General features: G+C 41.5%; 1 protein-coding gene across 1 annotated transcript in view; it reads right to left on the bottom strand.

Annotated features, from left to right (window-relative positions):
* Positions 1-7,419: 7,419 nt before the first annotated feature.
* LOC112115939 (EF-hand calcium-binding domain-containing protein 7) overlaps positions 7,420-24,195 on the bottom strand; it is a 40,044-nt gene continuing 23,268 nt past the window's right edge. The window contains exons 8-14 of the mRNA XM_026655651.1: positions 21,598-21,707; positions 20,109-20,266; positions 19,776-19,909; positions 17,647-17,795; positions 14,902-15,111; positions 10,715-10,822; positions 7,420-8,695 (exon numbers count right to left, since the gene is read on the bottom strand). Of these exons, the coding sequence (XP_026511436.1) occupies positions 8,621-8,695; positions 10,715-10,822; positions 14,902-15,111; positions 17,647-17,795; positions 19,776-19,909; positions 20,109-20,266; positions 21,598-21,707 (944 nt within the window). The 3' untranslated portion in view covers positions 7,420-8,620. The remainder of the gene's footprint in view (positions 8,696-10,714; positions 10,823-14,901; positions 15,112-17,646; positions 17,796-19,775; positions 19,910-20,108; positions 20,267-21,597; positions 21,708-24,195) is intronic.

A 24,195-nucleotide genomic window follows, 5' to 3' on the forward strand; every position in this document is an offset into this window, starting at 1 on the left:
CCCCCCCAGGACCCTCCTTGCTCCCTGTCCCCTGACTGCCCTGACCCCAATCCACCCCCTGAGAGACCCCGGGACTCCCATGCCCCATCCAATCCCTCCCCGGCACACCCCGTGCGCAAGCCTATGGGCCTAAAGACATGCTGTTGCTGTCAAGTCCCCCCCCAAAAATATGTTAGTGGGAACAGCAGATTCGCGTCTCACGCTGGTGAAATCGCCTGCACTTCCCCCGCCCCCCGACCGCGTAAAGCTGAAATCACGCATGGTAAATGCGCGTAAGATGCGACAGACCTGTACGAGGTTCTGATATCTAGCTCATGATGTTCTGAATAGCCATGGTGACCTGTGCAGTTAGCTGAAAATTCAAGGTCTTGCAGATAGCTCCATTTAGGGGGAGAAATTGGTGATAGGTGTTTCTTTGGTGCAATCCTATTTCCTTACAAAGAATGTACACAGTCCTGCGTCCCTGAATACAGCACGGCAGGAATCAAACAACAGGAGATAGTTTACAGCCCTCTGCCCACATCATTCAAATTCCTGGGTGGCCTGTGGTTTAGTTTGGGGCCCCTGTTGTGTAAGCTGCCTGGTTCTATAAAGGACATTAAGGGCTTCTTATAACTATTTCAAATGATGGGCGGTGGTTACAACACCCAGTTTCAGTGAGGTTTAATCCAACCCAGAAACAATGACAATCATGAAGCTCCTAGATGGCAAGGCGTATATTACATTACCCTTCTGTGGGCCCTTTTATCAATGCTTTTATCAATACTAGTTTTTAAAGCATTACAGCACCCAAATGGAACGGAATTCATTCACATTAAAGTTGAAGGTGGTTTTTTTAAATGTAGATTTGGAAATGGGAGCAGCACTACCAGAGCTTACATTAAAAGGTAAAGTATTTATTTTAACTACTCTGATTAATTTCTTCCTATTCTTACAGCTTGTTGCCAAAGTCAACGGCCATTGTTAACCTAAGGCTGGGCAACAGGGGGTCTGTTTTTCTTTCTTTTAAATGGATATCAACAATCAGTGTTATTGCAACATACACTTTCCTTTTAAGCTTAGGTATGCATACTGTACCAGTTGTGTTACAGAATTTTTGCACAATATGCATTTGAGTAACTATTTATTTTCTGCAAATACACTATAAGCTTGCAGTTGTCTTTGATGTATGTAGGCAGTGCGTGAAACCCTGACCCCTTTGAAGTCAATGGGAGTTTTATCATTGTTTTCTGAAGAGCCAAGATTTCACCCAGAATGTCTAAAGACCAGACCAGGGGGATTGCAAGCCAGGACTCCTAAATTCAGTTCCTGGTTCTTCAGCTGATTCACTATATGACCTTGGGAAAGTGACTTAACATCTCTGTACCTTGGTTCTCCAGGTAAAAACGGATAAAATAATACCTACTTCAGGAGAATATTTAATTGTTTGCAAAGTATTTTGAAATTCTCAGATGCAAGGCACTATAGATGTGCCATGTCTTATTATTATTGTTCTCGAGGGAAAATGAACATAGTGGAAGCTCAATCTACAGCTGTTTATAGCACTACTCTTACCCTTCTGAATGGTGAAACAGCACTTAGAATGTGCTTCTGTCTCAAGAGCAGGAAGGCACTAATTTTCGTTTTGAAATCAAGGAAATAATTTAATTCATCCAGTCCCACCAGAGATGGCTGCAGAGGTACACATATGTATAAATCTTTGCAGGATTTGGGCCTCGGTGGTCAAATATCAGGCTCTGGCAAAGGAACCAGTCTCCGAGAGAGAAAGATTGGGGGCTGGGGTGAAAAGGGGTGGGCGAAGGGAGACAATGAAGCCACAAGAGCTAAGGAAGATACTTATTGCGTCTGACGAAGTGGGTATTCACCCAGAAAAGCTTATGCTCCAATACATCTGTTAGTCTATAAGGTGCCACAGGACTCTTTGTTGCATATTGCTCTTTGCTTCCTATGAGTGCTTTGAGATTATAGCTCTAGGGTGAAGTTCTGACCCTACTGAAGTCAGTGGGCGTTTGCCATTGACTTAATTGGAAATAGCATTTTACCCAGTCACACCCCTGGTTAAGCTTCCCCAGCTAGACAATCACCAGGCTGTTGTGTCTGGGTCCTTTTAAGCTTCTCTTGGTCTGAATAGATCCTTACATTCTCTTTCTTTGACCCCTCTGGCCCACTTCCTGGGCACAGACTCTCAGTCACCCCTTCACTGAAGTGGGACATTGAGTCCAGCTGCCGTAGGCCCCCGATCCATGCTGATCACCCTGCACCCCCAAACACCAGTCACTTAAGCACATCCTCATGGGCACTGGTTTGCAGTTTATCTCTCCAGGGATATATAATGACTGAAACACATAATACACAATCTTTGCAAAAGCATTTCTAAAACAGTTACTCTTCACTGTACACAGCACAAGAGATACACAGATCTGGACAAAACAGTTCAACACCTACTTGCCCTTCCCTGCTTCAGTTTCCTTGTCACCCTTGTGTGTTCTCTGGGTGTAAGTCAGAGTCCTCTATGGTGTCCAGGATCCTCCATTTTCTCCTGCATCTCCCCAGGGACTGCGCCTTGATGGAATGGGAAGGCTCGCATGTTCCGATGACCCTGAGAGCTATGCCTGCTGGAGTATTACTCCTGGTAGGGTCACCCAAGCCAGATAGGTTGAAGGGTAGGAGCCAGACTCAAGGCAGTCCCACCGGTCCTTCCCCTAGGGGGCTGTGAGTCAGGTTAACAACCTGTCCATACAAAAATGCTTTCCATTACAGAAACAACGCAGGGACAAGCTGTGTCGGTCACAGATTTCCAGATACAATCATCAACTGTGGAGAATCGCAATCTGCTGGACATAAGACAAGATAGTACGGGCCAACCAGCAAATCCGGCCAATGCTATGATAGCGGGGAGTCAACGCTGCAAGGAAGTTCTTCAGCTGAGATGAGCTTCTCAGGCTATATCTAAACTTAAAATGCTACAGTGCACAGCTGCCGCACTGCAGCTACGCTGCTGTAGCGCTTGGACGCTCACTACAGTGACGGGAGGGGTTCTCCCTTTGCTGTAGTTAATCCACCTCTCCGAGAGGTGGTAGCTCAGTCGATAGAAGAATTCTTCCATTGACTTAGCACTGTCCATATCAGTTAGTAGCGTCTGAAGATGTCAGTGCCTGGATGGGCACGAGCGATACCTGGTGCCTCCATTTATCATGGGGATTTTATAGGTCCCTGTCTATAGCTAAAGTGGCACTCTACTACTGTGGTCCAAGCCCATTTCAGCTTCTTTGTAACTTTGGTTTGGAAAACTAGTGTGGCCAGAAAATTGGCAGATTTACTCTCCAAAGACAAAGGAGATGGTTTCAGCAAAATTGGGAGAAAATTTGTCCATACATCTTTGAACAGCAGTCTTGAAATGAGTATACAAGGAGTATCAGATTCCTGCTACAACCAGCTGGACTTTGATTTTATAAACATGGGGAATGCAGTGACAGGAATAATGCATTTTATACCATTTTATCTAGCAAGGTCTTGTTGTTTCCCAGCCAATCTACCAGCTTTTTCTTAGTGATATGAAACTTCCAGTGACTGTTTGTGTACTATTAGGACCCTGGGGCAGCCTTTCAAAGGTGTGTCCTGTTGCCATCCTTTCACAGTGCCCTTAGAGAAGGGTTCTAAATGTTGGCTGGTTTAGCTTGTCAGGCCCAAGAGGTTAAATATTTACAATGCATGTTGCTACAACTTATACTTTTTCCAAATGATATTGAAAATGGACCTTTACTATCTGTTCTATAGGTTAGAGAACCAGACCACATGTAAGATCTGTCTAGGGCAGGGGTCAGCAACGTTTGGCACGCGGCTCGCCAGGGTAAGCACCCTGGCGGGCCAGGCCAGTTTATTTACCTGCTGACGCGGCAGGTTCGGCCGATCGCGGCCCCCACTGGCCGTGGTTCACCGTCCCGGGCCAATGGGGCCGAACGTTGCCGACCCCTGGTCTAGGGTGACCAGATGTCCTGATTTTATAGGGACAGTCCCGATTTTGGGGGCTTTTTCTTATATAGGCTCCTATTACCCCCCACCCCTTGTCCTGATGTTTTACACTTGCTATCTGGTCACCCTAGATCTGTCTAAGCACTGGTACCTACAGTATGTTAATTGTGGCAGTCCTGTAACAGTGCTCTCATTTCAGAACTGACCTTTCCCTGCCTAATATACTGTTACAGCAGAATAAGTCAGAGTACAAGAGTTGCTGGTGGATAAATATAGCTTTTCAAGACTACTTGCTACTCAGTCAGACAAGGTCACATAAATTTAATACCTATTTAAACAGACGCCTTTTAAGAAGCCAGTCACTGGTGTCACAGTTCTTTATGTTGACACTTAGCATAACTATAAAAACTGCAATAGACAAAGTATGTAATTTCTGTTTCAGCTCGTTCCTGGGTGTTACATCCAGCTTCTTTATTCCAGCACACCCTGAAGATAGTTGGTTAAAGTAGGCAGCTAAGAACCCAAAGCAAAGCCGTCATCTTTTTTACAGGGCTTATTTCCTTATGACCTTATGTGACAATCTGGGGGACCTGTCTCTGTACAACTTATGAATTCTGGATGATTTTGTGAACTCTATGGATAACTCCAATCCTCTACACATAGCAAATCAGACAAAGGCTGATAAGGGCCTATCATGTATCATCACACTCCCTGTCTGGAAGAAGCTACAGAACAAACAAAATAAGTTGTTAATGACTGGCAGAAAAATGAGTGTGGTAAGGTGGAGGGTGCCTAAACTGGAAGAATGCAGTCATCATTACAGGTGGTCTGCTGGGAGGGGGATTTGGAGGAATGGAAAATCCCCAGAAAGGGAACAAAGAAATCAGGTGTAGTGCAGGTGTTTAAAAATGCAAAGGTGGAGAAGTTCAAGGGAGAGGGACAAAGGGGCATGTATCATGAGTGAGGGAACCTTTTTGACTGCAGCCAGCCAGAGGTGAAGGACACTGTCACTGACTGCAGGGAACAGAGAGAGAGACTCCATGATTTGGAAGAGATGCCAGACCTGGAGGACTAATGATGAGGGGACCTGGAACCCTGGAAGGAAACTGACTCAAATCCTGAAAAACACTCAAGAGTGGTGAGGAAACTGAGGCAAGGAATGGCATATAGGTGTTTGTTTTGCTTAGATCTGTATATCTCTTATGCTGTTTGAATTAACAGTTATTATTTTAGAAACCCTATGCAAAGTCTGTGCCTATTTACTTCAACTACCATGTGCCCCTGAAGAGGTAAACTATAAATCAGAGTGTCCACAAGGAGGGATCTCTGGGAGTGGCTGTTTTTAAGCTACTGGGGTGTCTTCGGGGCTCTGGCCTGGTCCTGAGGGCCTACAGTAGCTGAGCTATGTGATTCCACTTCCAGAAGGGATATCAAAGAGTCTACACCCAGGAAGTGTGCCAAAGAGCCTGAAATGAGAGCAGGGCTGGCTCCAGGCTCCAGCCAAGCAAGCTCGTGCTTGGGGCGGCAGATTCTAAGGGGCAGCATTGCGTCCAATCTTAGGGCAGCATGGCTGACCAATTTTTTTGCTTTGCCTCCGGGTCCGGCTGCCCTGGGGTTTATTTTATTTTTTGGCTTTGCCTCTGGGTCTGGCCTCCCTGCACCCAGGGTTTTTTTTTTTTTTTCCGCTTTGCCTCCGGGTCCAGCCGCCCTGAAAAAAGTCAGAGCTGGCCCTGAGTGAGAGACAGTGGCTGGAGCTTACTCAGTGATAAAGGGGAGCTTAAAATCACACTGGTCCAGCAAGTTGGGCCCCAAATTCAACAGTTTCGTAAGTGTCCAGCAGGTGGAGCTTGACCATTTCACCTTATACCCAGATTTTTTAAAAAAATGTAAAGGAATAAAAAAAACAAGCAGTGGCTTAATCAATCAGAGCAAGTGTAAGTTAAGTACTAACAGCAACAAACACTAAAGGGGAAAAAATCAAATCACTGATAGATTGGAAAAATAAAACCAAGAGCCCCCACTCTTAATAGTTCCAAGACTCAGGGCAGGTCTACACTTAAAATGCTGCATCGGTGCAGCTGCGCCACTGTAGCACTTAAGTGAAGATGCTCTTACGCCAATGGGAGAGAGCTCTCCCATCGACATAGTTAATCCACCTCCCTAAGAGTGGTGTGTCAGTGGGAGAAGCTTTCCCATCAACCTAGCGCTGTCTACATGGGGGGTTAAGGTTGGTATAACTATGTCGCTCAGGGATGTGGATTCTTCACACCCAACAATGTAGTTGTACCAACATAGGTCTGTAGTGTAGACCAGACCTAAGATAACAGTCCCACACATAATCAAAACCACAAATGTGTATATTAAACCCCAAGAGCCCGTAGGCCCAATTGAGATAGCAAGGTCTTCCTCAGGGAAGCGTTTACAAACAGATGGAAATACAGCACCGATTTTCAAATTGCACTACCGGATTTACAGAATCCAGTCTTTGTAGAAACACAATACTGTAATTATAAGGGATGGTTCCTTTTCAATATTTCCAAGCGTAACTACTAAGGCAGATGAAATCAACTGAATGCAGTGCCTTAGCAGCAATATTTTATAAAAGATATATTGCAATCTTCTCTTATTACTGGGTACAGCAGTATTTGTAGCATGGAATCTGCTTTACAGACACACACCAAAAGTAGAGAAACAATGTCACAAATGTAAAAAGGCTTCATATTTTAATTGTAAAGTGTACCGCACCCAAAATGGAAATACGCATTATTATGATTGTGGTGCCAGTGACGTTTTACAGCCGTGTAGGAAAATAAGGACCTGCCTCAAGAAGTTTCTGATCATGTCAATTAAACACAATGCAAACAGCTAAGGATCAGGTGTGGGTGGGAAGAGGTCAGCATAAGGAGGAGCAAAGGGATGGCATGTGGCACACAGGAAAGAGGAAGCTAGATGAGATACAGCCTGGTCTACACTTACAAGGTAGCTCAACATAGCTATGCTGGCCAGCTGCAAAATAAAGTCAAGAGGGTTGAAGTGGTGAAAGTGAGAAAGGAATACACATTATTAAATAATTCTATAGAAAATTCAACATTCCTCTAGTAGGGCTCACTCTGCACACTAGTAATTTTTCAGAAAGAGACTGCATAGGAGTAACTAAGCATTTGTTCTGTTAGGAAAGCAAACATTCTTCATAATAAAGAGAGTCTGTCGGAGGCCATGGAGGAAGAAGGGCCTAACCCCCAAGTGTAGACACAGTTATGCTGACAGAAGAGTGCTTCCATTGATGTAGCTACTGTCATTTGGGGAGGTGGAGTTTGGATGGAAAAATCCCTTCTGTTAGTGTAAGCTGTATCTACACTGTAGGGTTATATTGGCATAGATACGGCTACACCACTATGTTGGTATAGTCTTTGTAGTGTGGTCATACACGGACTGAAACACGAAAAAAAGGCATGAAGTCAATATGGGAAGAAGGAGACAAGGAAGCTCGAAGAAGAAAGGACTGAGCAGAGTGTGTGAAAGGGGTGCAGATGGGAATCAGAGCAGAGACGAAGGCAGGAATGGAGAAGCACAGCACTGAAAGTGGAGTACAGGGAGTCTGACTGGGTAACGTGTGGAAGCCAGTGAAGGGATTCAAGGGAGTGTTATCTCAAGAGAGAGGAAGATTTTAGTTGCAGGATTCTGGATAGAGTACAGAGGAGAGAAGCCTGGAGGTGGAAGTTACATTAATCAGGGTAAAAGATAACAGGTCAGATTTTTAACACAGTGTCAGTGACAGAGAGGAAGGGACAGATTTTAGAGATATAGAGGAAGAAGAAATTGGGTTTGCCAAAAACCTGGATATAAAGGAGAGGAGTCAAAACTGACATCAAAATTAGAGGTGGCGTGACATGGATGGAGTGAAGTTGTCAATGGTGGCAAAGAGGAGAGAGAGAAGGTCAGTTTTTGACACGAGGAGTTTGAGATAGTGGTGGGATGTCCAAAAGGAAAGAGCAGGTGGATGGAGAGACAGTTGCACATGTGGGACTGCACAGCAAGCTATAGGAAAGACCGTTGGCTGTGCCAGCCTTGGCATTTGTGAGGCACAGCTGAGAAACAATAACTTGCACTTCCACTACATGTCAATGACCACTGTCTACCCTTATGCCCAGGACCAGCTAAGGATGTGAGAGAGAGTGTAGCAAGCTGGTTCTTTGGGATACATTCAAAACATAAATGATTCATTTTATGTAAAAAGCGTGTGTGTGTGTGTTCTTTCTGCAGATGATTATTCCTTTCAACCCTACCAGCTGATTTATGCTTTCAAGGCTGTGTTCCCCTCCAACAAAGGAAAGCATATATATTTCTAATTCCCTCAAATCGGCAGAGTGCAGGGGGGAGCTTGTGGCTGCAGGCTTTGCAGTCACAAAAAGCCATATCTGGCCATCAGATCTGAGGGACTGGATAGGATTGAAGTCAGGCTTTGTGATTCATTGGCTTGAATAGCTGAAACCATGGGAGCAAAGCATAGATACAGAATAAATGATCTGTATCAGTCTTGGTTCTGAAGTGGACAAGATTAATCAATTTATCTATTAATCGCAGGACAATCCTGATTTAGTTCTTGTTTTAGTAGCTCCAAGAGTGGACTGTTTTCTAAACATGGTGTTTAAGGTACGAGAGAATGCACACAATTATATATCCATTCTTCTTGCTCTTTCAAAGGCATCACATGCTGACAAACCTGCATGTAAAAAGAGGGAAAATATAATGAACTCTCTTTAATTACCATTCTTTCCTTAATTCCTACCCAACTGAACATTTACTACTTAAAATGCCATCTAGATAACATTAATAATTGTATTTCTAGTACATATTGAAAAAGTTAGCTGATGCAAAATTGAAGTTGTGTAATGATAGGTATTATTACTGCATTTAACTTCATTATGGGTAAAATCCTGCAGTGGGCCCTAAGCCTACAAGTATTTGGTCCTGCCATGCGGGCAGGGGACTGGACTCGATGACCTCTCGAGGTCCCTTCCAGTCCTAGAATCTATGAATCTATGAATTCTCATTGATTCCAGTGGAAAATGAAGCTAATAAAACACCTTGCAGCCAGGGCTTTGGAGCTGTGCTCCGGCTCCGCTCCAGCTCCAGGCAAAAACCTGCAGCTCCACTGCTCCGGAGCTGCTCCGCGCTCCAGCTCCGGGCTCCGCTCCAAAGCCCTGCTTGCAGCATGGAGCCTCCTATATCTGATCAAAGCTATCAGCAGTTAGAATAACCCCAATCCTGCACTCCCATGGAGTTGCATCATTCTAAATGGGGCGCCAAGCGGGTGCAACAGTCCATCTGCACATGCCAGGATCGGGGCCAGAGGTTGGATAATGATGAAATACAGAGTGATATCATTTGAATGATCTGCATTTGAAAGAGAGACACTGTACTTCAGGGAAGGGATAGCTCGGTGATTTGCGCCTGCTAAACCCAAGGTTGTGAGTTCAATCCTTGAGGGGGCCACTTAGGGATCTAGGACAAAAATCAGTACTTGGTCCTGCTAGTGAAGGCAGGGGGCTGGACTCAATGACCTTTCAAGGTCCCTTCCAGCTCTATGAGATAGGTATATCTCCATATATTATTATTTACTTTTAGCATTTTATAGAGCAGGTTTTTTTTAACTTGTATACCCATTTATTTCAACTTTTACTAAAAATAGTACAACTTCTGGAATGGGAGTCAGCCAATCATATTGCCAATTGGCTAAGCACTGTCCATAAATTAAGTTTTTTTAAAAGTCTGCCTGTTGGAAATTATATTGTCCATAATGTACATCATATACATGTATTTTTTGTGTGTGACTGGATAAAGCACACACTAAGTCTGTGCTTCATGCTCATGGAATGCATCAGATGAAGAGAAACTTAAATTTGGCCCAAAATTAAAATGTTTAAGAGCTGCTTTTTTTTTTTAAACAAACCTAAGATGATAATGCCAATGAAAACAAATAAACATGCCACTGCAGGTGTTAGAAGTAAATCTGAAAGTGAAATTGATTTTGCACAAAAGTGAAACTGCCTAATTACAGGAAATTGGATTTTTAAGTTTTTAATTTTTAATAATCTAAGGTGTCACTAATAATATAAACAACATTATTCATTTGCAGCTTATGGATGTTAGGTTAACTGTCTCTCTTTAATAATAGTATAACGAACATGCATCACTCTACTGCAACAACACACATAATAAAACATGATTTAATTTACACTAATCATTTAAGAAGTATAGTCATTATAATTGACGGTTCATACAGGCAAAACATCTCCTGCTTTGAAAATAATTGTGTTAGGTTTGCATTAGCATTTACAAGATTTATTAATGGTGACCAATCTGCTATGACAACTCTCTTTTATTGACATTAGGGGCTTGCTTTTTAAATAGGAGTAAATGCTGAAAGGTATTCATAATTAGTATGTACAATTATAGTGAAAGGGCAAGCGAATCAGACATTTGCATGCACAAACTGGCTTGTTGTACATTTGTCTGGCCATCTGCACAAGGAAATACCTGCACATGCAAGGTAGGTGCACAATTTTGAAAATCATGCCCTCCATCTTAACTATATTTCTCATATAGATGGACAGTTCTCCTTTTGCTTCATATCCACATACTCAATATTAATACAGAAAGATTTGCAAAAAACGAACTCTAAAGGTGCCACATATGATATTTTTACTAAGATTTTAAATTAGGGAAATAATAACATTACCATCATGGATTTTGGTGCCACTTCAACAGCAAAAATGTTGAGTCCCCTGTTATTTACACAGTTCTTACTCTGCTCATTGTTGACATGAATAACCACTTTGTTTTCAGACTGTAAGTGGAAAAACGTTAGAGGTCTCATTAGTCTTCATGATTAAATGGCTGCTTCTTATAAAACAACTTAAAGATGCAGGTTATTTCATCTGAAATTGCTATTATAATGGGATGGAAAGTTTTAAATATGTAGGGTAACATTTTAAAATGCACCTAAGTAACTTGGTATGGGACCTAAGTCCTTTTTCAAAAGCACCCGTGTCACTTAGGACCTCAAGTCTGATTAAAAGTCAATGGGACTCCTATGTGACACAATTGCTTTTGAAAATTTTACCCACAGTGCTAGATTCTCTGCTATTGTAAACTGGCACAGGCCCTAACTTCCTTGAAGCTCTGCCAATTCACACCAGCAGAAAATTTGGTGCACAATGTACTTGTTTGGCATGCATGATGAGTAAACAATGTTATGCTTTGGGGCCAGCTCTATATCCAAGATATTGAACGTACTACAGGAGATCTCTAGCTCAAGCAGTAGAGGACTGATTTGGGAGCTGAAGGAGCAAGATTCAAGTCAAAGAGAGAGAGAGAGAGTGAGAGAGAATGTATGTGTGTGTGTGAGCGAGAGAGAGAGAGACACACACACACAGATTTGTGGTAATTATGTTCATTACGTGCAGATCATGGATTCATTACAAACAATCTCTTCCAAAATACAACTTGCCTACATATGAAATAATTCTTAAATATTCAACAAAATTAATGTAAACAAAACAGTTTAAATAATGAGCTACATCCTGCCCTTTGATGTGTGTGTCCACGGCACCCACTGAAGCTGTGCACACACTTCTGAGAATGAAATACGACCCAATAAATAAAACAGGAGACAGTCCAACTGGTTTTTAAGAAATGAATGGTATGGCCCAACCACAGCACAGAACTTCAAGCAGTTCTGTGGTGCCACCTAGCTCCAAAGACAGGAATGTTTGCAAACTCTGGGAGAGCAGGCCCCCGCTTCTGGGTAGATGGGTAGTGGCTAAGTGACTGTCCAACTCCACAGACGGTGAATTACACCCCAAATGCCACCTCTGACAGTCAAAGCACCATGTCAGGGACACAGTGACTTTTGAACACCTGAGCAACAGTGGGTTGGGTCTGACTGAACAGGCCATGCTGCTCCCAGCTTCCAGTGAATGACTCTGGAATGGAGTTGTCAGTCAACCGGGCTGAAGATCCCTCCCCACTCCTCTCAGAGAATGGGGAGAGGTAACCCATAACTTGTAAGACCTCATCTCCAACTAGGGTGACCAGACAGCAAGTGTGAAAAATCGGGACAGGGGGTGGGGGGTAATAGGAGCCTATATAAGAAAAAGACCCCAAAATTGGGACTGTCCCTATAAAATCAGGACATCTGGTCACCCTATCTCCAACCCTCTCTCCTGTCCTCCTCTGTAACCTCTGCATCCCAGTGGTGAGTAGAAATGGTCAAAATCTACATAGGAAAGCTTACGGATAAGAAGAAACTTTAAGCTTTTCTATGGACAGCAATCAAATTACAAAGCCCCTATGGGCTGGGCCTAATTATCAACTGGCTCAGTGCAGAGCTGGTATATTCAACATGCTACTTATTGCTGTACAAAATAGCCCAGACTGGCCCCATAGAGCTGATCTAACATGTTACATGCTCTCAGAAAAACAATCAAAGGAACTATTTCAAACTGGAAAACAAGACTTAAATTAAAGACATGCTAGTATGTATTGCCATTCACTCATGTTTAGATAAATTTGGATTTCACATGGGCATTGAGAAATGCTAGAGATTCTTAGAAGAATGCTAACAAACAATTGCTGCTCCTTATTGTGAAAGGGAATAGGAATATGATTGTATCAGACAGCAGCCTCCTCCTCCTACTTAACGGCTACCTATGACTCTATAAAGATAAGATTGGCAGAAGTGCTGTTTGAGATGCTCACAGTACAAAAGGTTTATGTAGATTAGAATGCAAATATAATTATGTTTGAAATATCCCGAGGCTGAAAAAAACATAAACACCACTCTGTGTTTATCTTTTCATTATTATTATTATTATGTTCTGATCTTTTCTTTGGGAGGGGTCTACATTTCTACATGGGAAGCGAGATGAAGATGGTTCATAGAGAAAGTATTCTGTACTGTGTGTGAATAACAAGTGGGCATGGAAACAGATGCAGAGACTGTTTAGCACATTTTTCTTTCAAATTGCAAGCTATGACCTGATAACAGAGTTAATTTTAGGGCCTATATGGGCAGGTAAGAGCCATGGCTCCACCTACTCTCTACGCCCTTTGGGGCTGTGTGTGCAGGGACACAGACCACAGAAGGATGGGAGATAGGCCTTTTACTCCACCTATAGCTGCTGGGAAGGCCAGACAGAATCCATCCCTTACTTACTAGCATATTCGCTTATAATTAACTTTAGAAATAATAAAGCATTATTTCCATTATACTTGCAATCAATGCCTGTATTTATGATTTGAAAGGTTAGTAGTAAACTCTGGGGGGGCTATGAGAATGGTGATATACATAACATTGGCCATTTATCTTTTGCAGTTTTTTGTAATATTAATAAAAAAAAACTAAGATTTTAATGAAAGTTTAACAAACTGGTCCAGTGCAGAGCAGAGAAATTTGTGGAATCAAAATCTCCATTGGTGTAAGTGACAGTTCCATTAACCAGCAGAGAATTTGGCCCTTGGTATTTAAGAACTTCTCTGAAAAATCCCCAAGCTGCATCTAATTTATCTACCTCTGAAGGATGAAGTGCTGAAAGAGTCCTGCCAGGATTTGAACCTGTGGTTCCAGGGAGTCTAGATATTTCAAACTTACTATTAGATCACCAAGTCATTCCCTCCTGATGAGTGTTCCCTTCTAAAAAAATTTGGCTACCCACATTAGGCCCTAGTTTTATTCTAGCAACTGACTACACTATTTCCTTATTCTGAAACCCTAAGGTAAGTGAAACTGAGTGTGAACAGACTTGGCATTAGGCCCTAAGCAAAAGGGTTTGAAATTTCTGCTTCCATCTCACTGAACAGTTTTGCCTGTATTTACACGTATTAGCTTGGATTAATAATTTAGTAAATCTTTTGGACAACAATAGAGAAAGAAGCCAAATCCTTCTGCAAGACACTCAAAAACCTGAACAGACCAGAACAAGACTCAAAATAAATGGTAGAAACTGGTGGACGCCCTATGTACCTCAGGGTGCGGGAGGAGTGGCAGATTAGCCACCGGACCAAAGGGGTCTGTGCCCAGGAGCCCTGGCCAATTGGGGTGCCCCCATGCCCCGACCCGTGCCGCCCACATGGCACACCAACTGGGGAATGGGGGAAGCTCCCGCACCCTGGCCCCGTTCCCCGGTTGGAGTACCAGGCGGGCGGGGGAAGCCCCCGCGCCCCAATCTTGTTCCCAGGCAGGAGCACCGGGGGTGGTGGTGCAGAGGGGACTGCAGGCGCCACCACTTGCTCTGGCCCAGGGCCCCCCCAAACCCGTAATCCGATTCTGGCGGGAGGATACAGAAAGAAGTTAGCTTTAAAGGTAACAGTTTAATGCTTCATCCATAATAAGCCCCTAAAACCAAAATCTGTGCATATCACTGTTCACTCTTAGTACACATTTTTTTCTAAATGCAAAATTTGTAGAAACTGATCTTTTTCCATGAACAGTTTTGCTTTGAACTGATCAGCATTTTCTAGTGAAAAAACTCTTTATTGAAAAATTCCTGCTCAGTTCTAATCATGAAGACATAATATTGCTAATCTTTTACACCACAAAAGTGCAATGCCTTTGTAAATACAGATAGGAATTCAGCTGATAATACAGCATGCAAATGCCCTACATCTTCTTAGTAAATGAATGTTTTCTTTAGGCCTGATCCAATGTCCATTTGACAAACTGGTAGATGGACAAACTCCCATTGTTTTCAATGGACTTTGGATCAGTCCCTTAAAGAAGGGGCTTTTTTTATTAAGTAGGTACAGAATCTATATATCAGAAAGTGTTACTATAGAAAGCTTAATGACAAGGGAATAACAACAATGATGTACATTAGCATGAAAATTATTTTGTGTAATGTGCATAAGAGAAATATCACACAATACCTTATTTTCAGTAACAGAAGTGATCCGTGTATCACTTTTGTAGGTATAGACAATTATACTTTCATCACTATCCAGTACTTTGGCATCTCCTTTGTTAACAACAGACTTGCAAATTGCCCTGTTAAGTTGCCTGCTGCCTGCCTCCAGATAAACGGCTTTAATTCTGGGTTTGCATTTTTCAGCATAGATGTCAATGACAAAGGGGCATGCCTGTTATAGAAGAAAAATACAGTAATGATATACAGTATATTGTTTAGTTCTTCTTACTTTATGCCTAATTTATTCCTCGGATTTTTATTCCCAGCTCTGTTTTCACAGTTGCTCTGATGCAGAATTATCCAAATATAGGTGCACCATTGGGTATAAAAAATAGACAGACTTAGAAAACTCTAGATTTCCTGTTCTTTGTAACCTTTTTCGGTCATTCAGAAATTAGAATAAATCAACACAGCACACAGCCATCACCGATAGTGCAAGCCTTGATGCAGTCAAATATACTGTACCATTCATCTTCTCAGATCACAAAATGTATCAGGCACAGAAGATGAAGTACTAGGGATTTGAGCACCAGAAAGAACCCTTTCCTCCTCAGTATTTCGGCAAACTCTTGCCATTCAAATAACTGGTTTTTGCATGCAGATTTAAAATTGAAATTTTGTGATAGGAAACACTCTTTGCGCTTCCATTTTGTTGGTTACGATTAGTATGTGTGCCAACAAGGAGATGAGATTTTGCATTACTTTTAGTAGGCTCAGTAAGAGTACATCTGCTTTTAAAATGACCATCAGAATCTGCTGTCTGTTAGCACCAACACATTTTTACTTCCATTTTTACTTTATACAGTAGAACCTCAGAGTTATGAACACCTCGGGAACTGTTCATAACTGTTAAATGTTTGTAACTCTGAACAAAATGTTATGGTTGTTCTTTCAAAAGTTTACAACTGAACATTAACTTAATACAGCTTTGAAACTTTGCTAGGCAGAAGAAAAATGCTGCTTTCCCTTTATTTTTTAATAGTTTACATTTAACACAGTACTGTACTTTGTTTGCTTTTGGGGGGCGGGGGTCTCTGCTGCTGCCTGTTTGTGTTCTTCCGGTTCCAGAAGAGGTGTGTGGTTGACTCGTCAGTTTGTAACTCTGGTGTTCGTAACTCTGAGGTTCTACTGTAGTTGCTGTTAAAAGTGCTGCTGAAAGGGTAATCCAGGAACTGAGGGGTTAAATTATATGTGCTATTGAAGCAAACGGTTCAAGCACACGATATATAGTTTGTACTTATCCTTTGGGAAACAAAGCTTCTAACCCACAAACCACAGTTGTGCAAGGCAGAGAACCCTTCTTTGTTAGAGAACAGCTCTCTCTAGTGTCCAAACTGCAGAAAGACAGAGCATCACATCTTTCCAGCTTTGTTAGGGATATTTGTAGGACAAGTGGTGAAGTGTAACCCAGTGAGAAATTGCTATTTTGCTAATTTTTTAAAACTTCTCATTGATATGAGAATGGCTAATTCTAGCCTCCCAAATCCCAAAATACTACCACATCAGTGTTTTTGTGTTAGTAGATTTTTGTTTCATGTGCACAGAATGGTTTTCTTTGGCAATTACATGGTCATTGCTTTGGTTTAAGAGAAAGTAAACAAAGAAAAGAAAATGATCACGGGGTGATAAAAAAACAGCTTTTCTTGGGAACAAGATATAAATACTGGACTTTCCTGCATATTTATGGAAGGTTCTTTTTGTGTCTTTATAGCTTTGCTTTACTTCCCCAATCCTTTGCTAGAGTTACCCTTTGAAAACATCTTCTGTTGACAGAGTGGTAAGAAAGTGTGGGCCTTTAAAACCAACCTCAATGCCACTTGGGCACATGAGTGCATGGGGAAGAGAATTCCTGATCCTACATATGACACAGATTACTTTCTGGGCATTGCTATGACACTATGGTGAGAGGCAGTAGTAAAAACCCTAAAATAGCTAGTTAATCCTGTCTGGAGAGTTTGACCTCTGAGTCCATGTAAAAACACATTACCTGGAAAGTGTATTTATTATTGTTTTCATCTGTGGGTAGGTTCTCCTTGTCCTGCTCAGTGCAAACACCCTCCCTCATCCCCTGCTTCCATCCTTGATACCTCATTCTGCACCTGACTCCTTCATGGTTAATTCTGGAATGAATACAAGTGGCAGCCATTTATTTGTTTTCAAGGGATGCTCTCCACAGCAACACACAGATGCTTTTTGGCTTCCCTTGTGGTTTGAACTAGGGGAGGGATTTTTTCCCAGTCAGCCAGGCCATGTTGGAAACCAGATTCAGAGCTTGGATAGCGAGAGCCCTGCACCTTTGGGTGCATTGACAGGCCACAATTTTCTGCCTCTCTCTTCCCACCCACCACCTCACGGAGAACTGCTTCTCCCCAGCAGGTCACACCAAGCCCTCCAGGAGGTATGTCCCTAGTCTCTCTAACAGGCCCTGTAAAATACTGGTATCCAGCCTCTGGAAGATAGTCTAGTTCTCTCTTTAAACACTGAGGGTTGTCACTGCAGCAGCTCTGATCTCTACCTCCTCGGCTGTCCCCCTCAACAATGCTAGCCCAGGGAATAGAATGCCAGACCTGAAATGCATAGTGGAAACCTTCTGAGCTGCATTGCTGGCCTACTGAAATCAATTTATGAAGAACAGAAGCAGTGTTGCAGTTAAACGTGCAGCAAGTTATATGGGAAGTTGTGTATTTTTGATACACAACTATCATACCTCTGTCATTTCCAGTGCTTTATTGTAGCCCAGTGACAGTAAAGTGACCCAGAGGTCACTAGGATCCCCTTCACGGTCATTGGCCTCCATGAGATTCAAATCCATAAATCCCTGTCTTGTTAGCTCATTCTTCTTTGTGTCAAAATTCTCTGTATAAAAGGAAACAAGATAGCTCTTAAATTACTTCTTCCTCGGGCATACAAACCTGCAGTCTCCACCCTGGCCTTTCTTAGGCAAAGCTCCCATTGACTTTAGTGAGGGCTGCAAGATTTGGCCATTAGTCTTGCAGCCTCTAGTTCTCCAAATTTCATTATAAAATGCTGAAATGGTAAAAGATTTTCTTGAGTGAAATGTGTGTTGTTTACAGGGCTTCCCCTAGGATTTTAGGGAATGGCAGAGGCCGCAGGCTCATTGGCCCAAGAGAGGGGGAGGTCTCAAAATGTAGAGTGTGGCTTGAATGATTTTTTTCCCCCATGGCAATATCTGCAGTGGAGTAAGATTTTAAGAAAAGAGAGTTCTGGGAACAGGAAATGAAAGTCCAGTGGAGCTGTAGTGCTTTGGGGGCACTCTTGATAGAATATGTGTCAGCAAACATATAATTGAAATGTTCCTATGTCAGAGAATTTTAAAAATGGTTTTCTCATCATAACAATGTTAAATCTTGACTATATATTATTAAAAAGGGATTACCAATTTAATAAATCTATCTCAGGGTTGAGATGCTATTACAAACTGCTTGAACTTTGCTCTCAAGATTTATGATATTCATCTGAATCCTTCGACTGATTAATGTCTGGTAATCCATCCAGCATGTTCACTGACACTTCCTCTCTCATAGGCACACACAAATATAAATAAAGGTATAAAAGGTGGTGCAGAATCTAGGGGGAAGAAACAGGAGGAGAAAAACTGATTTACAGGAGAACAGTATTTGGATGACCTCTCTATCGTTCAGAAAAAGTTCCAGACACACTGTGGGGCTTTTAGACAGAAATGTTCAATAGGACCTGCAAAATTTAAAATGTTGTGGCCAGAATTAAGCAGGTTAAGAGGGGGTTGTAGCCAAATCACCACTGTCAACTAACTCTGACCTATCTTTCTATCTAGTCACTTATACCGCCCCATCACTGTAGTATCTGAGCATCACAAAATCATTAATGAATGTATCCCTTGTGTGGCAGAGCTGTATGTCATCAGGGCTTTGAAATATAACTGATTTTAAGTGTTAAACAATGCCACAAAAGTGTTTTTTCCCCCTGTCAATTGACATTTAAGGCCAAATACTGCCCTCAAAAGGTGCAGGACTCTCACTGGCATTAATTAGAACTGTGCCTACAGATCAAGAGCAATACATGACTGTAAGAGTCCTAAAAATCTGGCAGGTTTTCAACACCATGCACAGAAGTCTCAGAAAGCATTTTTGCAGTTGTGAGAAGAACAATATGGACAATTTTATGGACTGTTTATGAAGTTTTAAAAGATTGATTTCCAATGGAAAATACCTACATCTGGAGAAGCATTGCTCCAATTGATATTTTCTAGTGAAAACAATAATAATATGCACTAAATGTCCTGTTTTTCATGTTCAAAGCTCTTCACACACATTGATTAACTGACCTTACAAAACCCTGTGAGGTAGGAAGGGATTACCATCTCTATTTTACAGACGAGTAAACTGTGACAGAGAGTAACTGCAACAGGTGGATTCAGTATAAGACCCACAATTAGAACTTTATAGTTCTTGGCACTCAGTTCTCTACTCAGAACATGTCCCTCACACACAAAACTTGAAATGCACAAACAGCCATGAGAAGCATTTCTTCTACAGATGGACTATTAAACACGATTACTGCAAGCCAACAGGACAGAAGAAGAATAAAGTGATAGGAGAGTGCAGGAAAGGAAAACGGAGAGAAGATGGGGTGGTGGCGGATAGAAAACAATGAGGAAGGGGAGCAGTATCTATCACACTATCTTGCTTTGGGCTACCCAGTAATTAGTGTACATATATATATGTATATGTATGCATGAATCTATATTAAGAATAACATTGTATATGAACGTAGGTAACTTCTCACCAAAAATTCAACATTACTGGTCAGTTTAATTAAGCAAAGTAACAAGCTTACCCTTGCATACAGTCCAGGCTTCCTCGTCACATTTCTCGCCACTAGTCCTCAGCTCAAAGAAATTGTATTCCTCCAGGCTCAGAAGGCCATTTCCATCTAAATCAATCATTTCAAATATGTCCGATAAAGCTGCTCTAAAAGACGGAGAAGACAAGACAGTTTTTAAATGCTTCAGCTTCCTTCCTCACACCGTTGCAGTGAATGATCCAATACGTTGAAAAATGCTTTTCCAAAGCAACGGCATCCAGACAGAAATGAATTCAGCAGCATAAAGGATACTGAGAATATATACTTTTAGGACAGCTAGCATGCCTCCTTGCAAACATGACTCACTTGAACTCTTTGGTAAGGGCCAGCTCTCCATCTTCATCTCTATAAACCAGTTTGGCTTCTCCAGTAATTTGCTTTTTTATCTTCTTGAGCCTACAGCCAGTTGTGAATGGAATTAGCCAGTAAATACCAGATCCCAGTTCACCTTTCCACATAAACATCTATTCTCAATGGAAAACAGAGAAATCTGTGAGCCATTATTTATCCAAAGCCTGCCTTCATTATTAATATTCCCACAATAATGATCAAGTAACAGAAGGTACTCACTGTTACAGCCCCCATATTTTCTTTCCCTAGAGATGGCAAATCCCAACAAGATGCTTTTCATGCCAGTATATAGACATGAGAACTGCTAGTTGTAATAATATTTACATAGCTGTGTAGGACGACAAGCAGCCTGACTGGAACTGTTCAACATTTCTGCTGCCCCACCGATTTTTAACCAATTTAAAATTTTAAGCTTGAAAATAAAACAAAAACAAAACAAAACACTTTTCCTGCCAGAGGAGGCAGGTTGACAAAACTGCACCAACTTTCTCATTGTTTCCCCCTGAGAGTGTAAATCAGCTGCAGACTGGCTCACAATCCGGCCATGATTCATCAACCTGCATCAAATTTGCAACAAACGTTTTGCATGGTTCCTTGTAAATGTTCACAAGCAATAAGGGGTGCAAGAGACAGGCTTGCCACATGATTAAAGATCAGGGCTGGGATTCAGGAGACCTAGGTTCAATTCCTAGTTCCGCCAAAGTCCTCCAGTGTGGCCTTATGCAAGTCACTTAGTCTTTCTCTGTCTCAGCTCCCCATTTGTAAAGCGGACATAATAATTCTCTCTTGTTTATTAGATTGTAAATTCCCCTGCCCCAAACTCATTTCCCTTGATAGCTGAGGAGATGATTTCACATTGTCATTTCTCCCTCTGTTGGTTTTACCACAGGAGAGGAGCATGTACCAGTGCGTAACTATGGCTGGACTCATACCCATGGCAGAGGGAAAGAGGAGTGAAGGAAAAGTCCATGAGGTTGACCTTGTGGTGTTTTGACCTCTTGCAGGCAAAGGGAAGGTGGCTTTTGGGGGTGAAACTGAGCTTCCCCAGGCAAATCCCTTGAATCTTGGAACATCTGTACAGAGAACCAGCAACTCAACATTTTCCCCTGGCCTCCTCTTTGGGAACACAGCTCTTCCAGGCGCAACCTCAACTCTTCTTTACCTGTGCACTGCAATTCCCTGCACCTCAGGTGTTAGGGTTTGAAAAGTGTGGAATGAAGTTAATATTGCTAGGAAGAACATTAGCTTCTGCTGACTTCTGTGGCAGTAGCCCTGACAGTTTTGCACAGGAAGAAGCATAGAACAGTTGTTCCTCATTTCTGCCTTCTCACCTTCTGGCATGTCATCCTCTCAAACCTGTGCAGCCCCAAACTGTGCTGTGTTGACACATACATAAAGATTTTTTTTAAAAATCAACATGAGAAATGTAAGGAAAACGTCTGACCTCTTTATTTCGTGCTTCAGTAAAGCTCACAAGCTGTAGGTTTTCTTGGCTTTCATTTTCCTTGAGAACATACAAAGCCGTGTCCACTGATAACCATGGAGAAGTTTTTCCTACAAAACAAAAAACCCTCAACCAACCAGCAAACCCCACTCCTCCCCGAAACCAAACACCCCTCTCCTTCCCAAAAAAACCCAAGTATTTGATAATTGCATAAATTTAGGGCACAATTCTCACTTCTGTTCCACACTGTGAACCTTTCTATTATATATTCTGTGTTCATTTCACATGCAGAACTTCAGTTGACCTCAATGGAAGAGCTGCACACAGAATGAGTTTATAATATGCTTTTGAGATCCCCAGGGTATATCAGAGCAAAGAATTTGCCCTTAGTTTTTGACACATAGTGATTACTGTTAAAAGGTCTCAAATGCCAAGTGTTTTGGTAGCTATAGAAGTTACACTAGTTCCTTTCTACCAATAAATAACAACACTGTTTATTACTTTTGTTATTGAACAAGACATTCCTAGCATTTGCAATTACAGTTATGTCAGCAATTGAGAGTCCCTCTTCTGAGGGTCTGTAAATGTTGTTACGATTTACTTTGATTGGAAATCTAGCTTTTGTTTATTTAATAGCGTGGAAAAATCTTAATAAACAGCACAATGTGTCAATGTGTATTCGTACTATACACTGTCAGTGAAGATCCCTGGGTAGTGGAACGCCAAACCAGCATGACTGTCCTCAAATAACTCACAATTGCAACATAATATACTCAGCCACTGTACAATATCTGGAGTTACCATTCTCGGGGTGCAGAAGTCTCTGAAGGATATGACACAATAATATTTGAGCTTTACCTTGCAAGCACCTGACACCACAGAGTCAAAACCTCTATTTGATTTGTACTAGGTCCAGTTTGAATGGAGGCCTGATCCTATATAAGCTACTATGCATAATTCCATTTTATTCCATCTGATTTTGTGCAATTTCTCAAGCCCTGGTGCCCTCAAACAAATTAGCTACTTAGTGGTCTTCAAGTTAACAACAAAAGCAAAACCATAGTACAGGATTCAGTTTCCCTCCCATCTAGCAATTCTGTGTGAGTTAATGTTAGGTTGTTGCTACGTACCACAAGCATTGCCCTCTCCTTTGTTAAAACCTCAAAGTTTTTTTAAAGTTCTCATAAAAAAGGGAATTGCTGTGCTACTAGACATATTCCTGCTTCATATGTAGTCAATACACCACCTCCTTTTTCTTTGTCAGATGCAATAGGAGCTTTTGATTCTCAGCTATGTCTCAGAATCATTTGCAGAATAGCAGCAACCACTACAGAAGATTCTCAGGCATGTTTGGGACGCAATAGCATCTGTTATGCATGACTGAGCAGAAAAAAGTGACAGCTTTTTGGAGAAAAATGTCCAAGCCAGGGGACTGGATGCACTGCTGGGTCACGTAGTAGGAGGAATAGAGTGCAGAATGCTTGTAGAGGGGTCAAATATCCCAGCTTTGCCCAGTTTTGGCCCTTACCTTCAGACAGATGAAAATTAAGATGGACATGCTACGAACCCCTCAGACAAGGTTTATAATAGAAACATGAAGAGACCCTTAATATCATAAAATGCTATCATACATTTTAGCTCTTACCACTGTCATTTGGGAGTACAAGACATCCTGCACAAACAAAAAGCACTTACTGAGTTTTGTATCTTTGTTTCCCAGAAAACATGCAAAATAAAATAAAAAACAATTTAAGGGACATTATCAAATTTGTTGCTAATAGTTAAATTTTATAATAGCAAGCTTTTATCAAATCTGAGGTCTACAGAATTTTTTTTAAAATTCCAATGAAAGCAAATTTTAAGCAAATAAACATATTGCTCAAGTGTTTGGGACATCAACACTGCAATACTAAGAACGTAAGAGCGAAGGTGACTATGAACAGAAGTATAACTAACTTCAGTGATGTTCACTGACTAAGCAAAGAGAAATGCAGACAGTAAACAAAGTGCATAAATAGTGACAAGCAAACTGTATTTTAAAGGGACATGGTCAACTCAAAAACCACACCTGTCTGAAAAGTTTTAGCCAATTATTGTTACAAGTAACACCTAAGATAGCCATTACTGAAAGAGATCAGAGAAAATTATTTTTGTCTATTTTTTCCTGTTTATTTTGTGTATTTGTCAGCACATAATAGTCAGTTTCATGATAGTCAGTTTATCTTCATACAACAACAGCGGAGAGAAAAAAATTTTAAATATAAAATGTGGTTGTAAAAGCACAAGAATTGGGAGGGGACAGATGCAGTAACAACACATATTTTGAAATTGATGAGACTTCAAGTTGAGGGTGTTCATCTAATGTGTTTTTAATATTCTTAATGTGTTATTAATAACCTCAGTAAATAAATGTGCTTGCTTACAACTGGTGGGACAACTCAGAAGTGACTAGTGATTTTGGGTGCCCAAATTCAGACACTTTAACAGAGCCTGATTTTCAGAGGATGGGTGTTCAGCACTTTCTGAAAATTAGGTTACTTTAAGATGCCTCAAATTGATCACTCACATTAGATATAGATATATATGGATGTTATATAT

Source organism: Terrapene carolina, unplaced genomic scaffold (assembly GCF_002925995.2).
Source record: "Terrapene carolina triunguis isolate 2854851 unplaced genomic scaffold, T_m_triunguis-2.0 Scaffold210, whole genome shotgun sequence".
In the NCBI taxonomy this organism is placed as follows: domain Eukaryota; kingdom Metazoa; phylum Chordata; order Testudines; family Emydidae; genus Terrapene; species Terrapene triunguis.